Source organism: Macrosteles quadrilineatus, unplaced genomic scaffold (genome assembly GCF_028750875.1).
Source record: "Macrosteles quadrilineatus isolate MER2022 unplaced genomic scaffold, UCM_ALF_1.0 Scaffold_7__1_contigs__length_78375512, whole genome shotgun sequence".
NCBI lineage: Eukaryota > Metazoa > Arthropoda > Insecta > Hemiptera > Cicadellidae > Macrosteles > Macrosteles quadrilineatus.
The window spans coordinates 43,911,093-43,933,181 of record NW_026542600.1 but is presented as its reverse complement, the minus strand read 5'-3'; the positions used below and the strand labels follow the sequence as shown (position 1 = coordinate 43,933,181).

The following is a 22,089-nucleotide window of genomic DNA, read 5'->3' as shown; positions in this document are numbered from 1 at the left end:
AGGAAAAATAATCTTCTGTATTATACATTGTCCTTTTTGCACTTTTAAATTTAGTACCTATTACATTAATGAATGAATAAATGATTTTATTTCCATCAAAAATTAACAATGTATGAACATTTATACTATTGGAAATATAACTGACCACTTTAACAAGTTGTGTGGTCAGTAGAATAAATTATAATAATCTAAAAATAAGAATTAAATCAGCCTAGCTCAACATAAAAAAGACACCTGCTCTCTGTGATGTTTGACAATCCTTTTCTTAATAAAGCTAAATACTTAAACTAAAAAATCAAAGAAAACAATACTTAATTAAAATTAAAATTAAAATTACATTTAGATGAGGTATTTTCATGGACAACATCATGCATCATGCTATTTCCAAAATTGTGTTTTTATTCCTACCCTCGCATTCCCAATCTAAATAATGAAGTGTACAACAAGGATGAGGCCAACTGATAACACTATCTACTACATTTGTAGGCGCACACACACATTCGTTCATTCACTCACTCACTCACTCTTTATTACCATTACCTGTCTTACTGCTATCTAACCAAGGGTCATGTTATAATCGGCTATGCTACAAACCCTCTCCGTGACCAACGGGCGGCTGGTAGCCCCGGGGTATCCCAGGGCCGTCACTGCACTGTCCCCGTGGTACATCTGGATTCGGATGCATAGCTAATTCACTCACACTACTCATTTATTTCACAGTCATACTTCTCATTCACACTTACACCTAAATGAGTACAGAGCTCATCTGACTAACATCGTCTTTCTCTAATAACCATTTAAAAGCCTGTTGAAAAAAGGTTTTTTTGAATTTAACTGCTTTATGTCTGTAGGTAATTGGTTGAAAAGTTTCGGACCTAGATACAACAATGACCTTCTAAATAATATTTTATTTACTTTTGGCAATTTAAAAATCCCTTGTGTAGTACTTCTCGTTCCATAATGTCTGTATTCAATGTTTTTATTACCACTTCTTACGTAAAAAACCCGTAAGTTGGAGATAATTTGCCAATATCTCCAATATCTTATGACATATGTTTCTGAACCACTCATAATAAAGTAGGGTGGATTAGATAGGACTAAAACTAAGAATTTCATATTTAATAACTAAAATAGATGAATAATTAGGGGTGTGCGAAACTTTGATTCGATTTGAATTAGTGGTGGTCAAAAAATGATTCGATTCATGAGGGAGTCAGTATCCATATACGAAAAACGCCTGCAGAAAGTCAATGCAATACCCGCAATACAGGAGCGTGTTGTTGTTGTGTATCCTTGTGAAGGCGTTCTTATTTAATTAATTCTTTGCATGTAAATATTACTTTGTTTTATAGTTTTGACATTGCAAGAGAAGTTTTGTTAAGTGTATGCAGTGTGAGACATATTTTACTACGGTACTGTAAACACAGCCAAAACAAGTCACTCCAAAATCATTCTAAAAATAACACAAGTCTTAAAAATGGTTACTTGATACTTAACTAGTTTAAAGTTTCAGTATAAATCTACAAATTAATGTTTTTATTTGTTTTCACCAAAACATATCTTTATTTGTAAAATCAATATTATAAAATAGGTAACATGCTTAACTATATGATTCTGCAAGGAAAAATTAATAAATAGGCAAATAAAGCAGGTCACTGACATTTCCAGCAATACAGGATCTTCTAATACATGATTGAAATGAAAATCAGTATTTATTCACCAAAAATCCATAAGTCATATGTATGAATGGCCTATTCATTGAATGAGCTATTCAAAATTATTTTGATGTGGTAGTAGGCCTTACTACCACATCAAAATAAATTTGCATTACACAAAATGTGTTAAATTTTAATTATTGTTATTTCACTCCATTGACAAGTATGAATAGAATAATGCCGTATTGCTTCAAATTGAGTTGCATCGATTCGAATCGAAAATATTTTGAATCAAATCGAAAAATGTTTGCTGCTTCGCACACCCCTATAAATAATAAAATATATTCTGGTTGTGTTTACCTTGGTACAGGCAGGACTGGAGCGGGAGGAAAAGCAAAATCCATAGGATGAGTGACAAATGGATTGGGATAGGCAAACTGCATAAGATGGAATTGCCTATACAGGAATATACAAGTGTTACAAGTTTAAAAAATACAACACATTACTAGTCCCAAATTTAGGTGTTACCAGATAACTCGAGTAATGATCTCAACTTACAAGAGGAAATCCCTGAAAACATTTCGAACAATGCTATTTCACACGTACATTTCAACAACCACATTTCTGGAAAAAATAACCAAGAAAATATAAAAGAAAAGATTAGTCATTACTCATTACATCCATATAATTATTCAAGGATAAAAAGAGCCTAAGTGAAAAATATATTAATGAGGTAATTTGATGGTAATTAGGAATGACAGTGACTTGCCAGCTATAAAGGAGCAAGATTTTACCTTGGCTTAGCCGGAGGAGCCTGTTGGCGGGTGTCAGGATTCCGCAGGCCACCACCTCCCCTTGGTGCACCTCCTTGACCTCTTCCCTCCCCTCTGGGTGGACCTCGTTCGTCTGGAAAATATAATTAAATTACAACTGAAAACTTTGTTTACTAAGATTGTTCAATGTGTAAAAAAGTCTCCGCCACTTTCTGGAGTATGTGCTTATAACCAAAAGAGAAAAGGAGGAAGTGTCAGAGTGATATTATGTTTCTCAATTTTACAAATGAGAAACATAATATGTACAAATGATGATGATGGTTTTGCTATTACATATAAGTCTTTCTTTCTTTTAAGGGAAATGAAATGTTTATTCGTGACACAGAATTTACACAACTGTAATACATCACCAGTAAACAACGCATGTCAGTTTTTTCATCTTACAACTAAATACATAATGCTATACACTTGAGTTTATTGTATTTAGTAAATCATTAATAATAAAGAGTGAAACTGTTGGTTACCGGTACAGAAAAACTTCAATAAAAACAAAGCTGTTCTAATTAATTGTTGTCCAAGTTTTTTTTTTAATATGTATCTTTTCTGTTGATTTGATTTGCGTAGGGAGGTGGTTGTATTGTTATCTACCCATAAAAACAAAGGAGCTTTCTAAAAAATAACAATTCTATGGATAGGGAACTGAAGAGTCTCTCTATGTCTATCGTCTATGTGTACATGGATGTTCATGATTTTAACAAATATAATCGATGTGTATACACACAGCAAGAATTGGTATTAGTTTCAACTGTCTAAAAAGAGGAAGGAAGACAAGAAATATGAAAACTATTAAGGTTTTTTTTAAACAAAAACTATCTCAGATTGGGGAGCTGCCCCAAGAAATGATGCCATAGCAAACCTGAACATAAAACAGGAATGGTGATAATAAAAAAAAAATGGAATAATCTCGGATCGGAATTGTCTCACAATTGCTTGTCAGATAAATACCATCTTACTGGGCTGAATCTATATTTTACGATACCGGTACTTTAGTCAATGATAATGAGAATTTATTTGCTAGTCAATATTTCATACAAATACATTGGCACATCAAATTATTCATATGAATTAATAACCCACCCAAAAGTATGACCCACGCCCTGTGATTCAGCTTAGAGAACAAAAACTGCTTATAGCCACAATAAAACAAAAAAAGTTTGTGGCTTGAAAAAAATGACTTAAACATACCATAGTAAAATGGCAGCAAGTATTAATAAACAATCATTTGAAGAGTGCAGGAAACATAGTAAATAATTACAATACCTGACTCACCTCTCTTCTTCTCATCATGTGCGTTCTTTCTAGGTGGTTGATATTTCCGGGGTTCATTGTTAGGAGACGAATCTCTTTGTTTATTTACCTCACCATCATCGTGAGGGCTTATTCTTCCATTGTTAACCTAAAAGAAACTGAACTGTATTTTGTGTTCCATAATATGATTCTTATTTAGTTATTTTACTGATCTTAAAGTTGAGTTTGTGTCTAGTTTGAAATGCCGAATAACTAACTTCCCTTTAAGGTCCAATTCCTACCCTGCGACTCTTACGACTCTAGTCACGCGGCTGAAATAAATGACTGCTTTAATGCAAATCAAATGTACCTGATTCCTATCGAGCGTCTACAGCCGCGCGGCTAGTGCCGTCGCGACTAGACTGCTCCGTGAGCATTCAGTCGCTTCAGTCGCGCAGCTGTAACAAATTCAGGGTGTCTACCAGATTTCTCAAATGGAATTCCCGACTTTTCATTACCATTTTTATATAAATCCCGACCAAAAACTCGGTCCATTCTCCATGTTACTACACCTTTTTCCGTCTCGCGGTCACGGTACCTTCGTCAACATATGTTGTCACTTATGATCCAGCGAAATCACTAACGATCGAAACGTATCACATGCCAAGAAAATCCCGTATTAAATGTAGGGGTGTGTGAAGCAGCAAAACATTTCAACTCAAAGCAACGATTCGATTTAAAAAAATGTTGATGTAACTCGATTCGAAGCAACATGGAATTTTTCTATTCATACTTCTCAGTGGAGTGAAATATCTGTTTTCCATCATACATTGGAAGAACCAGTATTTCTGGAAATATCAGTGAGCTTCTTGCCTATTTCATAATTTTTACTTGCAGCATCATGTTGTTAAGTATGTTACCTATTTTATTTTATTCATTTTATAAATAAAGATATGTTTGGGTGTAAACAAATAAAAACCTTTGTAAGATTTAAATACTGAATCTTTCAATTGGTTTACATTGATAAAATAAGAGGATAGAATCAGAACTACAAGGTATACATAACTTCTTGTATGGCGAAGCAATGTCTCAGTGTATGCCATGTACTTGGATGGCAATAACCTGTATGGTCAAGCAATGTCTCAGTGTATGCCATGTACTTGGATGGCAATAACCTGTATGGTAAAGCAATGTCTCAGTGTATGCCATGTACTTGGATGGTAATAACTTGTATGGCTAAGCAATGTCTCAGTGTATGCCATGTACTTGGATGGTAATAACTTGTATGGCTAAGCAATGTCTCAGTGTATGCCATGTACTTGGATGGCAATAACCTGTATGGCTAAGCAATGTCTCAGTGTATTCCATGTACTTGGATGGTAATAACCTGTATGGCTAAGCAATGTCTCAGTGTATGCCATGTACTTGGATGGCAATAACCTGTATGGTCAAGCAATGTGTCAGTGTATGCCATGTACTTGGATGGCAATAACCTGTATGGTGAAGCAATGTCTCAGTGTATGCCATGTACTTGGATGGCAATAACCTGTATGGCTAAGCAATGTCTCGGTTTATGCCATGTACTTGGATGGCAATAACCTGTATGGCTAAGCAATGTCTCAGTGTATGCCATGTACTTGGATGGCAATAACCTGTATGGCTAAGCAATGTCTCAGTGTATGCCATGTACTTGGATGGCAATAACCTGTATGGTCAAGCAATGTCTCAGTGTATGCCATGTACTTGGATGGCAATAACCTGTATGGTGAAGCAATGTCTCAGTGTATGCCATGTACTTGGATGGCAATAACCTGTATGGCTAAGCAATGTCTCAGTGTATGCCATGTACTTGGATGGCAATAACCTGTATGGCTAAGCAATGTCTCAGTGTATGCCATGTACTTGGATGGCAATAACCTGTATGGCTAAGCAATGTCTCAGTGTATGCCATGTACTTGGATGGCAATAACCTGTATGGCTAAGCAATGTCTCATCTCAATGAATAGCTTATATAATTAATGTCAATCATTTGAATAATGTCAATAAGTTATATGGATACTGATAGTCAAAGTAACAGTATCAATGTAACAGTCAACTACGTACATGGATACTGATTCAATGACATATAGACACTGATTCAAAAAGTTATTTGGATAATGATTCAATAACGTATATGGATACTGATTCAATACCGTATATAGATACTGATTCCATAAGGTATGGATGCTGATTCAAAAACGTAAATTATGGACACTGAATGCCCATGATTCAAATCGTTATTTTGATCATCACTGAATCGAATTGGAAATTCCATGCATTTTCGTTTCATCCCCCACCCCTCAAATGTAATCCCGTCCCAATGATCAGGAATATAAGATCCAGAACATTTTTTTAAAGTTTTGGGACCCGTTCATCCCTAATTTTGAAAGGTTAGATTATTCCCGACTTTCGGCCAAAATTCATGACTTTTTCACGACTTTTCCCGACCTTTCAAAATCCCCGACTTTTTCCCGAATTTCCCGGAATTCCCGACTGGTAGACACCCTGAAATTTATAGTTTAACATACGGAGTTTGAGGTGTGCACCTTCATAGTTGATGGAACTGGTTCGTCACCACCCATACGTTTTCAACCCGAAGAATCCAATACTTTAAGAAGATGTCTCTGACTGAGAAAATACTCTTAAATCCCTTTTTCGCCGCATCATGAACAATGGATTGACAGTTCTTATCGTGCAGTCGATGCGAACGGATCGGTTTATCGGAGCTCCTGCCGATAGCGCTCTAACCTAGAAATCGCCTGTCGGCCAGTGCGTGGTTGCTGTCTCTAACTAAGTGATTTATACCAATTCGCTTGTAATCTGTTTTCAGTGTTTCCAGTAGTGATGTGTCAAATCCGAATCTCGAATCCATCGAATCTTTAGGAAATATTCGGATTCGAGATTCGGTCAATGAGATTCGACTTTCGAATCCTTCGAACTTCGACCCAAATAAGAATCGGCGTTAGTCAAAACACCCGCCGATGCGACGGGACGACTGTTCAAGGTCAGTTCGAGACACAGTCGTCTGCCCGTGCAATTGCGTAATATTTTGAAACAGCCAACTATTTGTGGTGAACGTAAACATAAGATTTTATATGTCCTTTCAATGTTAAAACTCAAGATAAGATCTAATAATTAAATTTAAGTCCCAGATTTTGTCTTGTAATATATAATAATAAAAACACAATTGAATATATTACACCTGTTATAGACATTACAATTTACTAAATAAAAACAATCATAATAAAAAATCATACAAAAGAATTTAATTGGCTTTGATATAAATTGGAATTAATATAATTCCAATTTAAATTTAGGCCATTGACCTAAATATCATGATTGTGCAATGTTGTATTTTGATGTTATAAATGCAAATCATGGCATTAATTTGAATATATTTGTAGTTAATTCAAATTATATGTTTGATGATTCAAAGTTTCTACATGATAAAAGAGAATCTAAAGTCAAACCGGGCAAAGGATTCCCGAAGATACAACTGTTATCATATCATTGTCCTGCTAATAAGAATCCCCCCAAGCCCCCTCTAGTCTAAATATAGCTTCAAGGTTGCACCCTCCCCTCCCCCCGCGCCATCACAATTCACTGTGGCCCGCTCGTTTCGAGGTCATTGTCCAACTCCTCCCACCCTTCTATTGTTTTGCTTTTCCAGTATTATTATTCTGACCTTTTCTTTAAACATTAAATTAAATAAATCATGGAAGTCGTAAAGGAATAAAAGTGATAAAACTTTACTGAACTAAACTACTGACTCAACGACTTTGGTTTTGGGACTGCTGATGGGTTTTTATTGCCCCATTACCCTAGTAATAAATTATGAAAATCCTAAACAAACATCTGATAAACCTTTTTATGTGCTCCTAACCAACACAGAGAATTGAAAGTAACTAATTGTTATAGTCTGTACCGAACCGAAAATGTACTGAGGAAAATACTGTACCGTACCCGACTTTAACGGTGCAACGCAGACCCCTAATTTTTGACTCTTCTTTCTTGTCTCTTTATCATACAGAGTGTATGCAATTTAAAGCATCGTATAGAAAACGGGTGGTGAGTCGAGGGTCTTTTACCTTGAGAATGCCTGAGCCTTGCTGGAGTGGAAACAATGGTTTATGGTTTGTTTACATCCTACTACCCTCTTTTATTTACTTCGATGACTTAAACGCGATTCATTCATGTGGTGATCTGTGGTCTAATACCTGCGGATGTGACACAGTCGATCGTGTGGACCAATACAAGTACCTTGGGGTGATCATTGATCAAAGGATGACATGGTCTCCTCATATTATCTATGTAAAGCAAAGACTGAGGAAACTGGTCTACGCCTTTTATTAACTAAGCCGTGTGTTAACGGTTGATCACTGCAGATACGTTTACTATGCATACGTGCAGTCTGTGCTGCAGTATGGCATACTGGCTTGGGGCGGTGTTTCTGCTGCCACATTGGCTCCTCTTCACGTAACCCAGAAAACCTTAATCAAAATTATTCTTAAAAGGCCGAAACATTATTCAACGAATTTACTTTTTTCTGAATTCCCAGTTTTTAATATTAGACAATTGTTTATCAAAACACCATTACTTTTCATTAAGAACAACAAGGAAATTATTTTTTCTAACTTACAACACAGTTATTACACTAGACACAGGCATAACTTTGGATACCGCACTCCACAACTAGCATATAGTTCGTTGAAAAATAAAGTGTTTTACATAGCTCACATCCTTTATCGCAACTTGCCACCCAACATAACTGATGCTGAATCAGGCAGTGTCGCTGTGTATAAAAGCAAGGTCTGTGAGTGGCTGATGACTGTGGGACGAGAGGCTGCAGAGGCTTTAATTTGCTCGCCTTACATTTAAATTAATCTCTGACATCAACCGCCGCCATAATAGCTATCAAAATACATTTTTCTTCATAGATTAATATTTTTATTGTTGCTTAAGGCTGTTTATTGTTAACTAATTCTAGTATACAATATATTTATATAGCATATATATATATATATATATATATATATTTATTAAGAGCTCCTGATACGTATTTAAGTATAGATGTACACATTATTTATAAACAGTGTGCACATGTTTTTAACCTATGGTGAATAACCAAAACATATTTCCAGCTGGTAAGAGCTCTTCCCTCGAGCACGAACTTGCAGTCTATTCGGGGGGATACTATTCTTACCCTAATAATGTATTCCTGTATTTATAAAGCTGAATAGTGATTTTTGATTTGATTTATTTGATTTTATTTGGATTAGGTTGTTCATTGTTTTTAACCATTCACCTTAATACTTTCTTTTCCTCCACTTCTCCAAGTAATATATTCGCTGCCAACTGTGCTTATTCCATGACGGTCAAGAGTGCATTTGCCCTAGTCACTAGTCGTTGGAGTCGTGGCATAGGAATTAAGACAAGCGTCTCGAGCCGTACGGCTCTAAACACGCGGCTAGAGTCGTAACAGTCGCAGGATAGGAATTGGACCATTACACCATAACTAAATCAAAGAGTCAAAATAACATCTAAACAAATAGCTAGAACCAATTTAATGGCATCTTTTCTATTTAAGAGATTGGTTAACTAAGGTGGGAGTACAAAATATCTCAATCAATATATTTATATATATATACCGAGTGACTGGGGAATCACAATATTCAAAGTATTACCTACTATAAGCTTGATCATGTTAATGTGTGACAGAAGGTTTAGAAATTATTTAATGATACAGTATAGTGTTGTAACTTAAATTGACTCAGTTTACAACCCAAACAGCAAAATAAGCAGGTCATTCAACGTAGTTGAAATATAATAAAAATAAATGGTTTTAGATATATGATAATATTTAAAATAATAATATATAGGTAATAAAGTATCTAGATAATATTATATGGATATTTTCCAAACTTTGGTGTTTATAAAATGAAGCCTAAATTTTTTCATTAATGAAAAAATGTTAACCGTAGTTACCTAACCAGAAACAGCAATTACTGTCAACTGCACATCCGCAGATTGACACTTTTGTAACCTTACCCCATGGGTAAAACATTTTATAATAAATTGCCAGTGCATATTAAATGTATTAATTCAACAGTCATTTGAAAAGAGGTGTCAAAATTGATAATAGATAATGCTTATTATAGTGTAAAATATTTCCTGAATGATCACTTTAGACCTATTTGGAATTTTTTTGTTAATCTTGTTTTATATTGTTAGAAAATAAATAATTTAATCGACTAGACTTGACTAAATGAAGTGGTTCTATGTGATTTTACAGTGGAGTCCCGATAATCCGAAACAAAAAATAATGGTTTAAACATTTTTTTTTCACCTAGTACCTGCCGTGCCGTCACTTATTGGGGAAAGTGGAAACTATTAGCACCGTCGCGTAACGACATTAATGCAGTTTGTAAGTGTTGTCACCCACAGGGTGGAAAAAATTCATGAGTAATGCATGAATAAAAAAAATCCAGGTAGTTCAGTTCGTACCTTTTATACTAAAATTTCCGACGTGTTTTGCGCCAACTCTCGCAGTGCCGTTCTAGCGCTTACACAGCTCACTATTTTAGTTATCGGAAAGAGCATTCTCAGTTAAAGAAACAAAATTTATGATTACTGTAATATTGCCTGACACAAGTATTCAATTTTTTCTATATTACTTTAATATAATCCGAAAATTAAAAAAAAAAAACTAACCCTCAAACCTGCAATTAATTTATCAATAACTTCTTCAAAAATAGTGATATTTTGATACCAAAATTCTTTGAATCTCTATACAGACACCTGAAAAATAGATTCTTAATACTGATAATTTAAAATTTACCAAATTTTCTCTAATGATTACAACACCAACCCCTGTCTTTATGTACATTCATATAGTATGTTATTTTGGAGTTATAGGTTGTTTCTCAAGTGACCTACAGAAATAATTAATGCAGAAATTAACATCGTTATCTGCGATAACTAAAAAATCCTGAATATCTCACTCAGTAACAGAAACATCACCACTGTCTTTTGTGGTCAAGAGAAAATTCGGATATTTTTCAGCGGTAACAGAAACATTATAATCCTCTTCCGCGTTCACGGAAACGTCATCGTCGTCCCGCGGCCATGGAGGAAATGTCATCATCTGCTCCCGCGGTCACGGAAACGTCATCGTTATCTCCTGCGGTAATGGAAATGTCATCGTCGTCTCCCGCGGTCACGGAAACGTTATCTTCATGCGCAATCGTGGCAAATTGAAAATTCCTGGTAAAATACGAAATTCACGCATAATTCCTGGTCGGTGGACACCCTGCACCCACCCATTGGGAAAAGCCAAAACTACTAGCATTGTTGTGTAATGACAGTTAGTTGTACCTCGTCGAAGTATTCTGTAGCGGCCGGGCGAGATAAGACTTGTGTATAGAGTATTATAGTAAACATTTCACCATTTTTTAGTAAACATTTTTAATTTTGTCCCGGGTTCCAATTCCGCCAAATCACCAATGGACTTTATCCAAGTACAGTAATAATGCCGCAACCCCTAGGTCTAGCCTAAAGTAATGTGAAAACAATCCCAGGCTCGTGCCTAGCGTCCTAGGAAAAAAAAGTTACGTAAACCAACGTTTTGAAAAATTATTGTTTGTATAGGCCTATTGTGGAAATAAATCTTATTTGATTTGATTTGTCTATTCTGGTGTATTGGCTCAATCATCCTTGGTTCCACACATGCTTTTGAACCCCATGAGGACTGGCAAGTGCAAGGTTAAAAGAGGATACCAACCTCTTCAAATCATTCAGTATATTTTATTGCAACAGTTTTATATTTACCTGAGACGATGGCGGATGCTGTGATCTACGAGCCCAAGCATTTTCCTTGGGAGGGGGAGCCGGTTCCAAAGGGGATGGCTGTGGTGGAGAGGGTGCATCACTTGTAGTGTCACGTGTCGCTGGCCCTGCTGTGTGATTGGTTGGTAGCCTGCTTCTGCAACGTCAACACATCATGGTGGATTATTTGTGGGGTAAAAAACATTAAAGGCCCTACAGGCAAAAAAAAATCTTAAGCAGACTACATGTTTCCTACCAACAAATAAAAACTTAATTTACATGTACAAGCCATCGAGGATGGTATTCACAACGCTGTGAGCACCGAAGGCATAAGCTTGAGTCAGTTTACCACCTGTGCATTCACTACAGATACAATATGTAAAAGAGTGCCAAATAGGTGGAGAAACAACCAAAGAAAGGTACAGAAGTTGTGGAATGAATAACCATAACAAGATTATACGGTAGCTAATTTATAAGAATGATGAATTGTTTATTAAAACCAGGGAAAATTTTAATAGTTGATTTTTATCGTCTAAGTAAACTGTTAATAATATATTTACCAACGACCGTTTATTAAAGTAGCCGTTTCAGTACAGTTATTAGAATTGAAAAGTATCTCATAACAGCATTGTTTACTTTCATAACAGCATAGTTTTACTCATAACAACTTGGGTAACAGACCAATGAGGTTCAAGGATTGAGAGAGAAGTAAAATTGTAATGATTTGAAAATCAACAAATCAGCTGTTCAGGCCAATTTAATTGTTGATTGGTGCAGTTAGTGTTTGATACAATGTTTCGTTGCATCACTGTCACTGGCAATGAGAGGTTATAAACAAAAACATAACCTCTTTTAGAAGTTATGAGTAGTGATTTTTAGTAATTAAAACAATGTCGTAGGTAAAGTAGTGTACGCAACTCGCGTAAATAATGTTAACGACACTGTTAACAAAGTTTTTAAGGCACTCGCCAAGGCTCGTACCTTAAATTTTCTACTCGTGTCGTTAACAGTTAACACTATCTTCACGCAATCGTTGGCTTAACTACTATAGTGTTGTCATAATAGTTGGACCACAACTGGTACTAACTTTGACAGCATCATGAAGTTACTGTGTCTGTTTTAGAACTGTGTCCTCTAGACTGGGATGGGATCGGATAGGTGGTGCCAATATGTACACATTAGATAGTTTTATTGATGGACTACAATGTTTTTTTTATAAACCTAAAATAAAAATAAATAAATATACGGTGTAGGAGGGTGGAAGGCGGATTTGTGTACAGCAAAAGTGGAAACCCACTGATTGGTGTTCCATAAAACGTAACTATACTAACAGCACTAATTGCTTGGTCTATTACACCCACTACAGTGTTAATTTACAGAGTGTCAGCCCGCCTACCATACAAGTTCTACTTACTCTTCACGAGAAGTGGTGCTGGGGGTAGCAGGAGTGGTCTCACGCTGTTTAGCCAAACGTTCCTCAATCTCACGTTCCCGTGCAGCTGTGTCTACAGGACGTGCGCCACCAAAGATAGATGTTGCGGTTGATGACGAGGAAGTACTCTGGCCTCCTACACTAGTCACAGATGCAGTGTCTGAAGACCCGTCGTTACTCATGGTCTCCTCCAAAGGCCGAGATCTAGGTTGGAGGTTCAGCCTTGTCCTTGTTTTAGGCTCATCTGGATAAACAATTTGAACTTTAAAATTATCAAAATCTATTTGAAGTATATAGGATAACTTTAATAGAAAACAGACAGAAAATTAAATAAGCCGATGCATGTTATTAAACAAAGGAAGAATTACACAAAAATTATGGTAAAATGTGATTAGAAATCCTAATCCACAAATGCAAATACACAGATGCATGCATAGATCCAGAGAAACTATAAGAGTTGTCAGTATTTTTTTTCTAAATCGTTACCAATTTCTGGCTAGCATAAGTTGTCAATATACAAATTTTTCACATGCCAACTGATAGTTAGGCCTATGACAAATTATTGAAAAGATATAGTTGGTTATACACATATATCTTGCTATTTTTGTGATTTGTATATTTGTGATTAAAAACATGCCTTAAGGAAAAAAAGATTTCAATGTTTTAATAGGCATATCGTTCCAAAATATTACAAGTGAAAGTAGATAAACAATAAAAGTATATTGCAGCGATGGTCCGGATATCAGACTACCAGATCCGAGCTAGAACCCGGATCCACAAAAATTCAGATCTTGGGCTGGATCGGTTTTGATTGATCCGATAAAAAAAAAAAAATTATTAACACAAAATGTTCTTTATAATGTACAATTCATAATAAGAACCAGTGTTTTGTCATAGTGATGCATTTTAAAATAAAATTAATAGTTAAAAGAAACAGATAGTGTTGGATAACAAATTTGGGCAAACCGAATTTGACCCAAATTTTTGGAAATCCGCATACCTCTAACGAGTGCCCTAGAGCTAGTTGCACATACCAATTCTGGTCGATCAGGAAAATAACAGAGGATCTTTTACTACAATCGATGTGTGCAAGCATGTATTTATTTACTTATGCCACAGCATTTTACCAACCTAATTCAGAGGTCAGCATGTGTTCCAAGCTCTTTTCACTCATGTGGTTCACTATTGGAATTTGGATGATCGGTAAAAAATCAACCGTCAAAACAACTATTCCATATTAGTATACGAGTCTGGCGCCAACAAAACGCGAGTATTGTTTGATCTAAACAATATCAAATCAATTTGTTTTTTGAGCACCTGTCAGTAACACAATACAGACTAATGAATATTGGGTATGTTACCCATACCAAATAAAGGATGTGCCTTTAGCAATCTAATTATCTATTAAGAAATCAAATAAGTTATACTTCTATGGGATGGTGAAATATGTATGTGTGTACAAGCCATTGAGGATGGAATTCACAACGCTGTGAGCACCGAAGGCATTAGCTTGAGTCAATGTCCCACCTTTGCATTCACTACAGATACAAAATGTAAAAGAGTGCCAAATAGGTGAGGGGACTAAAATAAAATAAGGAAAATGCTCAGTCCCTTTTTAAAAACTTAAGTAGGCCTATTGAATTGAAATTAATTATACTATAAAATACGGAGTTACACAAATGCAACTTTTATTACTGGACTGTATAGTTTAAAATGCCGAGGAAACGAATTCTGCTGACTTTTCATGGGGAAAGAATTAGCAACATGCAATTTTTTTCACGCATCTTAGTTAAACGATTAATACTAGAAATAGTTGGACCTAGGCCTATTGTCAAAGTAGAGATGAATAAATAATCCATGAGAAGTATCTGAATGATTTGAACCTTTGTAAATTTCTTCAAAACAGGCACACATCTCAACTGACCCAAGATTAGATCTAAATGGTGACAAGTAGTGTTTAAAGCAGTGGTATGTGCTATTTAACCTTTGACATACCCAGCAATAACCTGATCAAACTGCACAGTGCAGTTTAAACTAACTACCAAAACACCACTTCCAATCTAACATCTGACGAAGCCTCTATCAGGACGAAATATCAGTGATATATTTTGTAAAACTTTATCGTGATCCTAGGTTCTTTTATTTTTAAGAAGTTTTGAGATATATGATGAAGACAAACAAGGTAATATTTACAAAATAAAAAGTTGTGAGTTAAACTTGTGATTAAACTGTGAGGTTAACTAAACTAACCTAACTGCTGGATTAAACTGAGTGGTAGACTTATTCTTGAAAACACCCCAAATCTATCAGCCATCTGACTCTTAATTTTCTCAAGTAAAATTTCTTTCCAAAAAATTTGCAATCACCTGACTGACTTTAACAACCTAATAACTAACAAGATTAAGACCTTTCCTAAAAACGGAAAAACTCACTTCTGTCAGATGGTGGTGGTGGTGGTTCTACACCACGATCTCTCTCAGGCTCTCTTCTCCAGGTACTACCGGTACTACCTCTGTCTCTATCGTAGTCACCACCTCCCCTACGATCATATCCTCCACGCTCCCTGTCCTCCCGAAAACCACCACTTGAAGGACGGTCATCCCGAAAACCACCTGAGCGGAAATCACCACCAGTCCCACGATCATCACGGAACCCGCCTCCTCGGTCGTCCCTAAATCCACCCCTGTCACCAAACCCACGGTTTTCCCTGAAGCCCCCGTCTCGGCTGCGGAAGCCATCGTCTCTGTCCCTGAATCCTCCTCCAGGCCTCCTGTCTCGGTCGTACATTCCACTTCCACCTCGGTCTCCTCCGTAATCCCTACGAGGGCCGGATCTATACCCTGAAAATTGGAAAGCTTGGATAAAACCATGCACCTTACATCAAGAAATTCTGCCAAAACCTAAAAAATGCAATAAGAATAATTCGGCTAAAATTTAATGATACATTACTGTAGCTTACTCAAATGTTTAGGTTCACTCAAACTCAAATTCTTAAGATTCTTATTGTATAGGCATATTAATAGTAACAGCCGAATGTACATAAGAATCTTTTCATGCTTATGCTCAACTAGCCTACTTTTGATAAACAAAATTGTAATTCTACCAGCCATCACATATTATACAGAGTGAACAACTGAACTGTGCCACCATTGGTATCTCAGAAACTATTTGATTTAGAGAGAACATTGAATGGAGAACTTCAACTAGTTTTTAACGACATAAAAAAAAATATTAATTCCAATGTTTTTAAAATGGCCACTATTTTCCAATATGGCGGCTAATTTAAAAATTTTTTTATGGAACACCCTGTATTTTATGAATATTTTCAGGGCTGTGCGAATAGTTCGAAAAACGAATCGAATCCGAATCTTTTTAGAGATTCGATTCGGATTCGAGAACGAATCTACTGTTTCTAACTGGATTCGGAATCGATATTCGAATTTACTGGTAAGAGATCCGGGTTCGGATTCGATATTCGAATTTCTTGGAAATAGATCCAAGTTGGGATTCGATATTCAAATTTACTAGATTCTGATTGAATATAATTTTCAATATAATTTTTTAGACACTAAAAAACTACTTGTGCACTCCGATTTGCTGTTGACTGGTTCATGTTAGGAACCTGACCAACTTGGTGTTAGGTTTTAGGCACATTAATGTAGGTCGCATTTGAACCCTATCTTGGCTATCAGTAAACTTAACCTCACAGTGTTAGTTGTTACTTGTAATAGTAATGCAGACATAGGCTTGTGTGGAGGATTAATTACCGAGGTGTATAATAGGCTGGGCCTATGTTTTAGACTACACAAATTGGTAGTCCATCACTTTTAGCGAGTAACTTAGGCCTAGGTGGTATGCCTAACTTATGCCCAATTTTTTAGTTTCAAAACTTCAAATAGGTAGGCCTAAATTTTATAACTTTTTTATTTGGCCCATTTCAAGAATTTTTTTAAGCAATTCCCTAAATTATTTCAGTCCCAGAAAATGTGGTCTAAAAATGTGAAAATTGGTACTGCTGACTTTCCTCGGATTTGGATTCGACTCTGAACAGGTTTAAATATTCGGATTCGATAACAGCTTTAAATTTCAGATTCGGATTCGATCCAGGTTCGATAATGGCTGTACAGCTATGATTCGGATTCGAACCAAAATTTCTGGATTCGCACAGCCCTGTTTAGATTCTAAAAGCAATTTTAAGATTTTTACTCTTGGCATTTTCTCTCTAAACCTACCTACTCGTTTAAAACTCTAAACTTTACTTTTTTAGGCTACAAGAATAACTTTTTTAAGACAATTCCATTACAAATGGCCGCCCTTTTTGTTTTATGAATTTACTAGCTGTTGTACCCGTGCTTTGCAACGGGAAGAGGAAACAAAATAGAAACATTTTAATCTTTATCCCTTGCATATCCGCCAACGCTTTTAGAAACAAAATTCAACTTTTATGGCCTTAATAGAAACGTTTAAGTTATTACTTTTAAATCTGGTAAGTAGTGGATACCACCATTTTGGTTTTGATTAATCTTGTGTAGTCTGATATGAGAAAAACTGACTAAACCTTCGAGTAAAACTTTGACATACATGATTTACCAGATTTACCTTCGTCTCCCTTAGTTACACATCTTTTAATTTATTATTGACATTTTAAATTTCAATTTGAAGTTGCAAAAATACTAATTATTAAATTTAAATATCTTTATATTAAACTCTTCCTTATATTAAATCACAAATCCTTTCATCTTCAGTTATTTCACTCCCAATAAATCATTAGCAAAACTAAGTCAGCTGTTATAAACTTTAGAAATATTGCTGTGCCTTATCAATACAGTCTTTTGCAATATTAAAGAAACTATATCTATAGGTACTATAAAAAATTTCAAACAAATAATTTAGCATTAAAGACAGCAGACAAAACTACATAATATGATTATCAAAGCATCAAGGACTAAAAAATGTAATAGCAAATACAGTATATGTTTCATTGCATCTCTGATCCTACTATACAAAAATATCAACAAACAACTTAATATACAAACCAGTTCTTTTAATCAGTTCCATCATCCATTGCCTTTATATTTTCACACTTACTATTAAGAAAGCATAGTAACAGATATTTCATTGATTTTAGAAACAAAAGAACACTGTGTGCTGCTTAGTTTTATGATATTTTCCTTGGTTTAATTTAATCAGTGGTGTGGCAAAACACAAATAATAAATGTATCAAATAAAGTAAATGTGAACTGAAACCTATGTTAAGATAAAATAAGAGTATTTTGTATTACTGCTACCATTTGATAATTAAATATAGTTACACATACAACAGATTTTAGAAAACAAAAATCAACGAAAATTTAGTTATTGATGATATTCTTTAGTTTAATTTAAGCATAGGTTTAGCAAAACACAATAACTTAATTTACCTAAATATACATAAAAAAATAATGTGATGTGCAAGTTATGTTAAGTTAATCTAACACATGTAAAGCAGTTAGAATTTATTTAAAGTAGCCTCCAAATTCATGACAACACATATACATTGTAATTTTCATACTGTTTCCATGAAAACATATCAATAACATTATTTTCACTTAAGATTATTAACTTAAGACGCTTTAAAAAATCCAAAGCAGAGCCGGAGTTGATACAGCAACGGTTATAGAATCTTTTTTTTCTATGATCATTGTCATAGTTTTAGAATAAATAATCCATGATAAAAGGTTAGATTAAAATAAACCTACCTCATATTTATGGAAAATATTCTATTTAATTTCTTTGTATCACCTGTCAGCAGTTTATTAGTTCTTCTTGTTTAGCCTACATTTAAATGTCAAAGCAAATGTAAACAAACATTATTAGTGTTCTCATCACAGCCATGGAGACCAATCAATATTTACTTTTAAAATGTTCACTTTAGAACTTTTAAAGCCAAAGGGGCAAAGCCTATGGTCAGTATCGAAATGTGAATAGTCCTATAATGGTCCTTGGTATGGTAGCTATATTTTTGTAAAATTTAAGCCCAGTTGGTTCAGTAGTTTTTGCACCTATTAGTAATACACATACAGACAGACACCATTAGATTTTTATATAATAGTATAGATATATATTATTATTATTATTAGATTTATTAAGTTGCAATTCCTTCAGCTTGTATCACAAACTAATTATTAATATTTTAGTACAGATGCTTTTAGTGTTATTACTCTAAGAAAGATAATTTAGACAAACTATAAACTTAAAATACACAAAAGAATAAAATAACTTTTTAAGGAGAACACAAATTGCATACCAGAAGCTACAATCAGTGGGCTGAAGTGAACAAACATGCCATGTTGTGTATATGTTACAGGCAAAGTATACTGTATAATGCAGGTTATACTTTTCATGACACCAATGGGCATTCTATAGAATGCCTGATTGTATACTTTGCAGTAACATATGCATGCCATTTGTAAACTATTCAAATTTACCATTACGTAACCTAACCAATATGTCTGCCATAAGGATAGGTGCAAACATTGCACAAAGCATGTGTTTACACCATTAAACCCTTTTTGGCATTTTGTTTTTTGTCACCAGCTACACAATGTCCATTAGTATCACCGACGGTGAATACTTACGTGGGCATTGGTAAGGTCTACGACACAAAATACATCTATCAACTTAGAATTAGATTTATCATAAACAAATAAAGCTTGATAAAATTGTTGAGTGAATTTTTTTACTCATGTCAAGTTTGATAAACGCTAAGAAAACCAGCTATATAGAGATTAGCTGTTATGCATGATAGTAAATAATTGATTGTTTGAATAATTCTCTGTAAACAATGCAGGCTATCTGACACTTTAGGCTTACCATCTCTATCTGATGAATCGTTTTCAGCCATGCGAGGGCCGGATCGCCAGTCTCCCATTGTACGATCAGGTTCGTTAGGACCACGGTCTCTGGGACCACCGCGCCCCCCACGTCCCTGGTCTCCATTTTCTGCTACTTCAATCCGCATACGGCGATTCTTACATGTCTGTAGTGCAAAAAAACAACAATAAATTAGTCAAGTAATTCACTATCATATTGGATAAGCCTAACGAAGACCCATTTTTAAGAACAAAATAAATTTGTTGTCATAGGTTCTGTGAAAACAGCATTTGCTTTAGACTCAATCAGTTTTAAGTGGTCCACAGCCTTTCAGGGTGATTTTACGAGCCTTTCTCATGGCACGTAAAAATACACGGCTACAGTTTAACGATCATGACGCAACCTGGTGGGTGGTGGCATGTGACACGAGTCATTAAACTATTTCAAAATAGGACTTTATTACAGCTAAGGATAAAAATACTCATAACTATGGGTATTGGGTATTCATAGCTACGGGTAAATACCTATTTTACACAAGTACCTAGGTGTTTATGATTATTTAGCTCTACACGCTACGCTACACACAAGTTTTAATTTGTTATCTTTCTTTGTGTAACATAGGAAACCATGTATGGAGTATATTTTATGCAATCAAATTATTAGCAAATTAACATTAAGTAATGCAAGTTAAACGTAGATTTGTTATTAATTTTTGGTATTTTATCCAACCAAATTCTTTTAAGTCATAGATTAAAACTATTCGCATATGGGTTGGCATACAGGGTGTATATAAAGTCCCGCACGGGCTTAATATTTTCTAAACGACAACAGATACATCAATAAGACTTGGTACATCAACACCACACCTAAAAATCTACTTTTTTAAGGAGCTATGAATTTTCTGTCATATCTTAGGGACGTCCCCGCAAGTAGTCAGAAGGAAATCTTAAATAGGAACATAGGTCAATATGCACATCAGTTTAAAGGGCTTAGCTAGCAGAGTTCAAATGTGGTAAATTTTAATTATTGTTAATCCACTCAATTGACAATTATGAAAAGAAAAATACCGTATTGCTTCGAATCGAAAATTTTTTGCTGCTTCGCACACCCCTATTAATTAGAACTTAAATCATATATAATTTCATTTCAACAACTAATAACATAATGACAACATGGCGGCAACTAGAGTTCTGTTGTCCATTCTATTCTAGTTGTCACTGTTGTCAACTGAACGAACACACAACTTGTCTTTGTCATTGTCATTCTGTCATTGCTACTCGTTGTGAAATGCAAAGACAAGCTATTTTGGATTATAAAACTATTACGAATGTGAGGTTTTGAACTTGGAATTATTTATTCAGCTGAGTATTCCAAATAAACTATGATGTGCCACTCTTTACAACTTTCAATGTCAGTTGAGTTTAGCATCAGAATTAACCTCACTTTTCAGAATCGGTATCGAGTACAGTGAAGCGAAGTATGGAGTATCGGTGATTCTTCGATACCACTGGTATCAAAGGTATCAAGGTATCGAGAATCGGAATCGGCCCATCCCTAATATTGTCATATTTTAAACATTTTTTTTTGTTCTCTGCAGTATAATATAATTTGAAGTCATGTAAAATTTGAACTTTAAATATAAGAATTGGATATTTTCTCCTTCTAAGGTTTGAATTTATCATCCCAAGCAAATTTGCAGATTTGTTTTATGAATAGAGCCAATATAACCACAGGCTTAGTGGAGATAGTCATTTTTAATTTATTATTAATACTTATGAAGTTAAACGGGGCAAAGCCCGCGGGTACAGCTAGTTACAATATAAAGTAGGTATAGAGATTTATTCTACAACTTTAAATTTTATTTTCTACCTTTTTAGTTTTTTAAGTTTATTACCATTTTTCTTAGTAGGTATGGTTTTTGTAACAGTGGGCATACACAATTTCCAATGGTTTGACAGTGGGTAAAGGAAAAATAAATTTTTAAAATGAAAGAAAATTAAATTTTCTAATCTTGTCTGTTAATTGTAAACAAATATTCTGTCAAAATACCGGTACTCAAAATGTACAGGGAGCGGCAGAAATATCTGACGGTTTTCAAGCGAGTACAGTCCGGCAGCCGAGTGGAGGGGGGTGATGGGGAGCGGCTCATTCTCAAGGCCAAGTGTGACAATTTTAGTCGCCATGGAGCAGTGGACCAGTATACATCGCGCGTTTGCCGTTGAGGCGT

General features: G+C 35.1%; 1 protein-coding gene across 2 annotated transcripts in view; it reads right to left on the bottom strand.

Annotated features, from left to right (window-relative positions):
* The window catches only part of LOC128997935 (eukaryotic translation initiation factor 4B), a 66,014-nt gene that overhangs the window by 20,966 nt on the left and 22,959 nt on the right, over nucleotides 1-22,089 (bottom strand). The window contains exons 5-10 of one of the 2 annotated variants that reach the window (XM_054423781.1): nucleotides 19,863-20,028; nucleotides 15,443-15,850; nucleotides 12,993-13,254; nucleotides 11,582-11,735; nucleotides 3,749-3,884; nucleotides 2,450-2,561 (exon numbers count right to left, since the gene is read on the bottom strand). In XM_054423781.1, the coding sequence (XP_054279756.1) occupies nucleotides 2,450-2,561; nucleotides 3,749-3,884; nucleotides 11,582-11,735; nucleotides 12,993-13,254; nucleotides 15,443-15,850; nucleotides 19,863-20,028 (1,238 nt within the window). The remainder of the gene's footprint in view (nucleotides 1-2,449; nucleotides 2,562-3,748; nucleotides 3,885-11,581; nucleotides 11,736-12,992; nucleotides 13,255-15,442; nucleotides 15,851-19,862; nucleotides 20,029-22,089) is intronic. The other variant, XM_054423782.1, reaches the window with a different exon arrangement.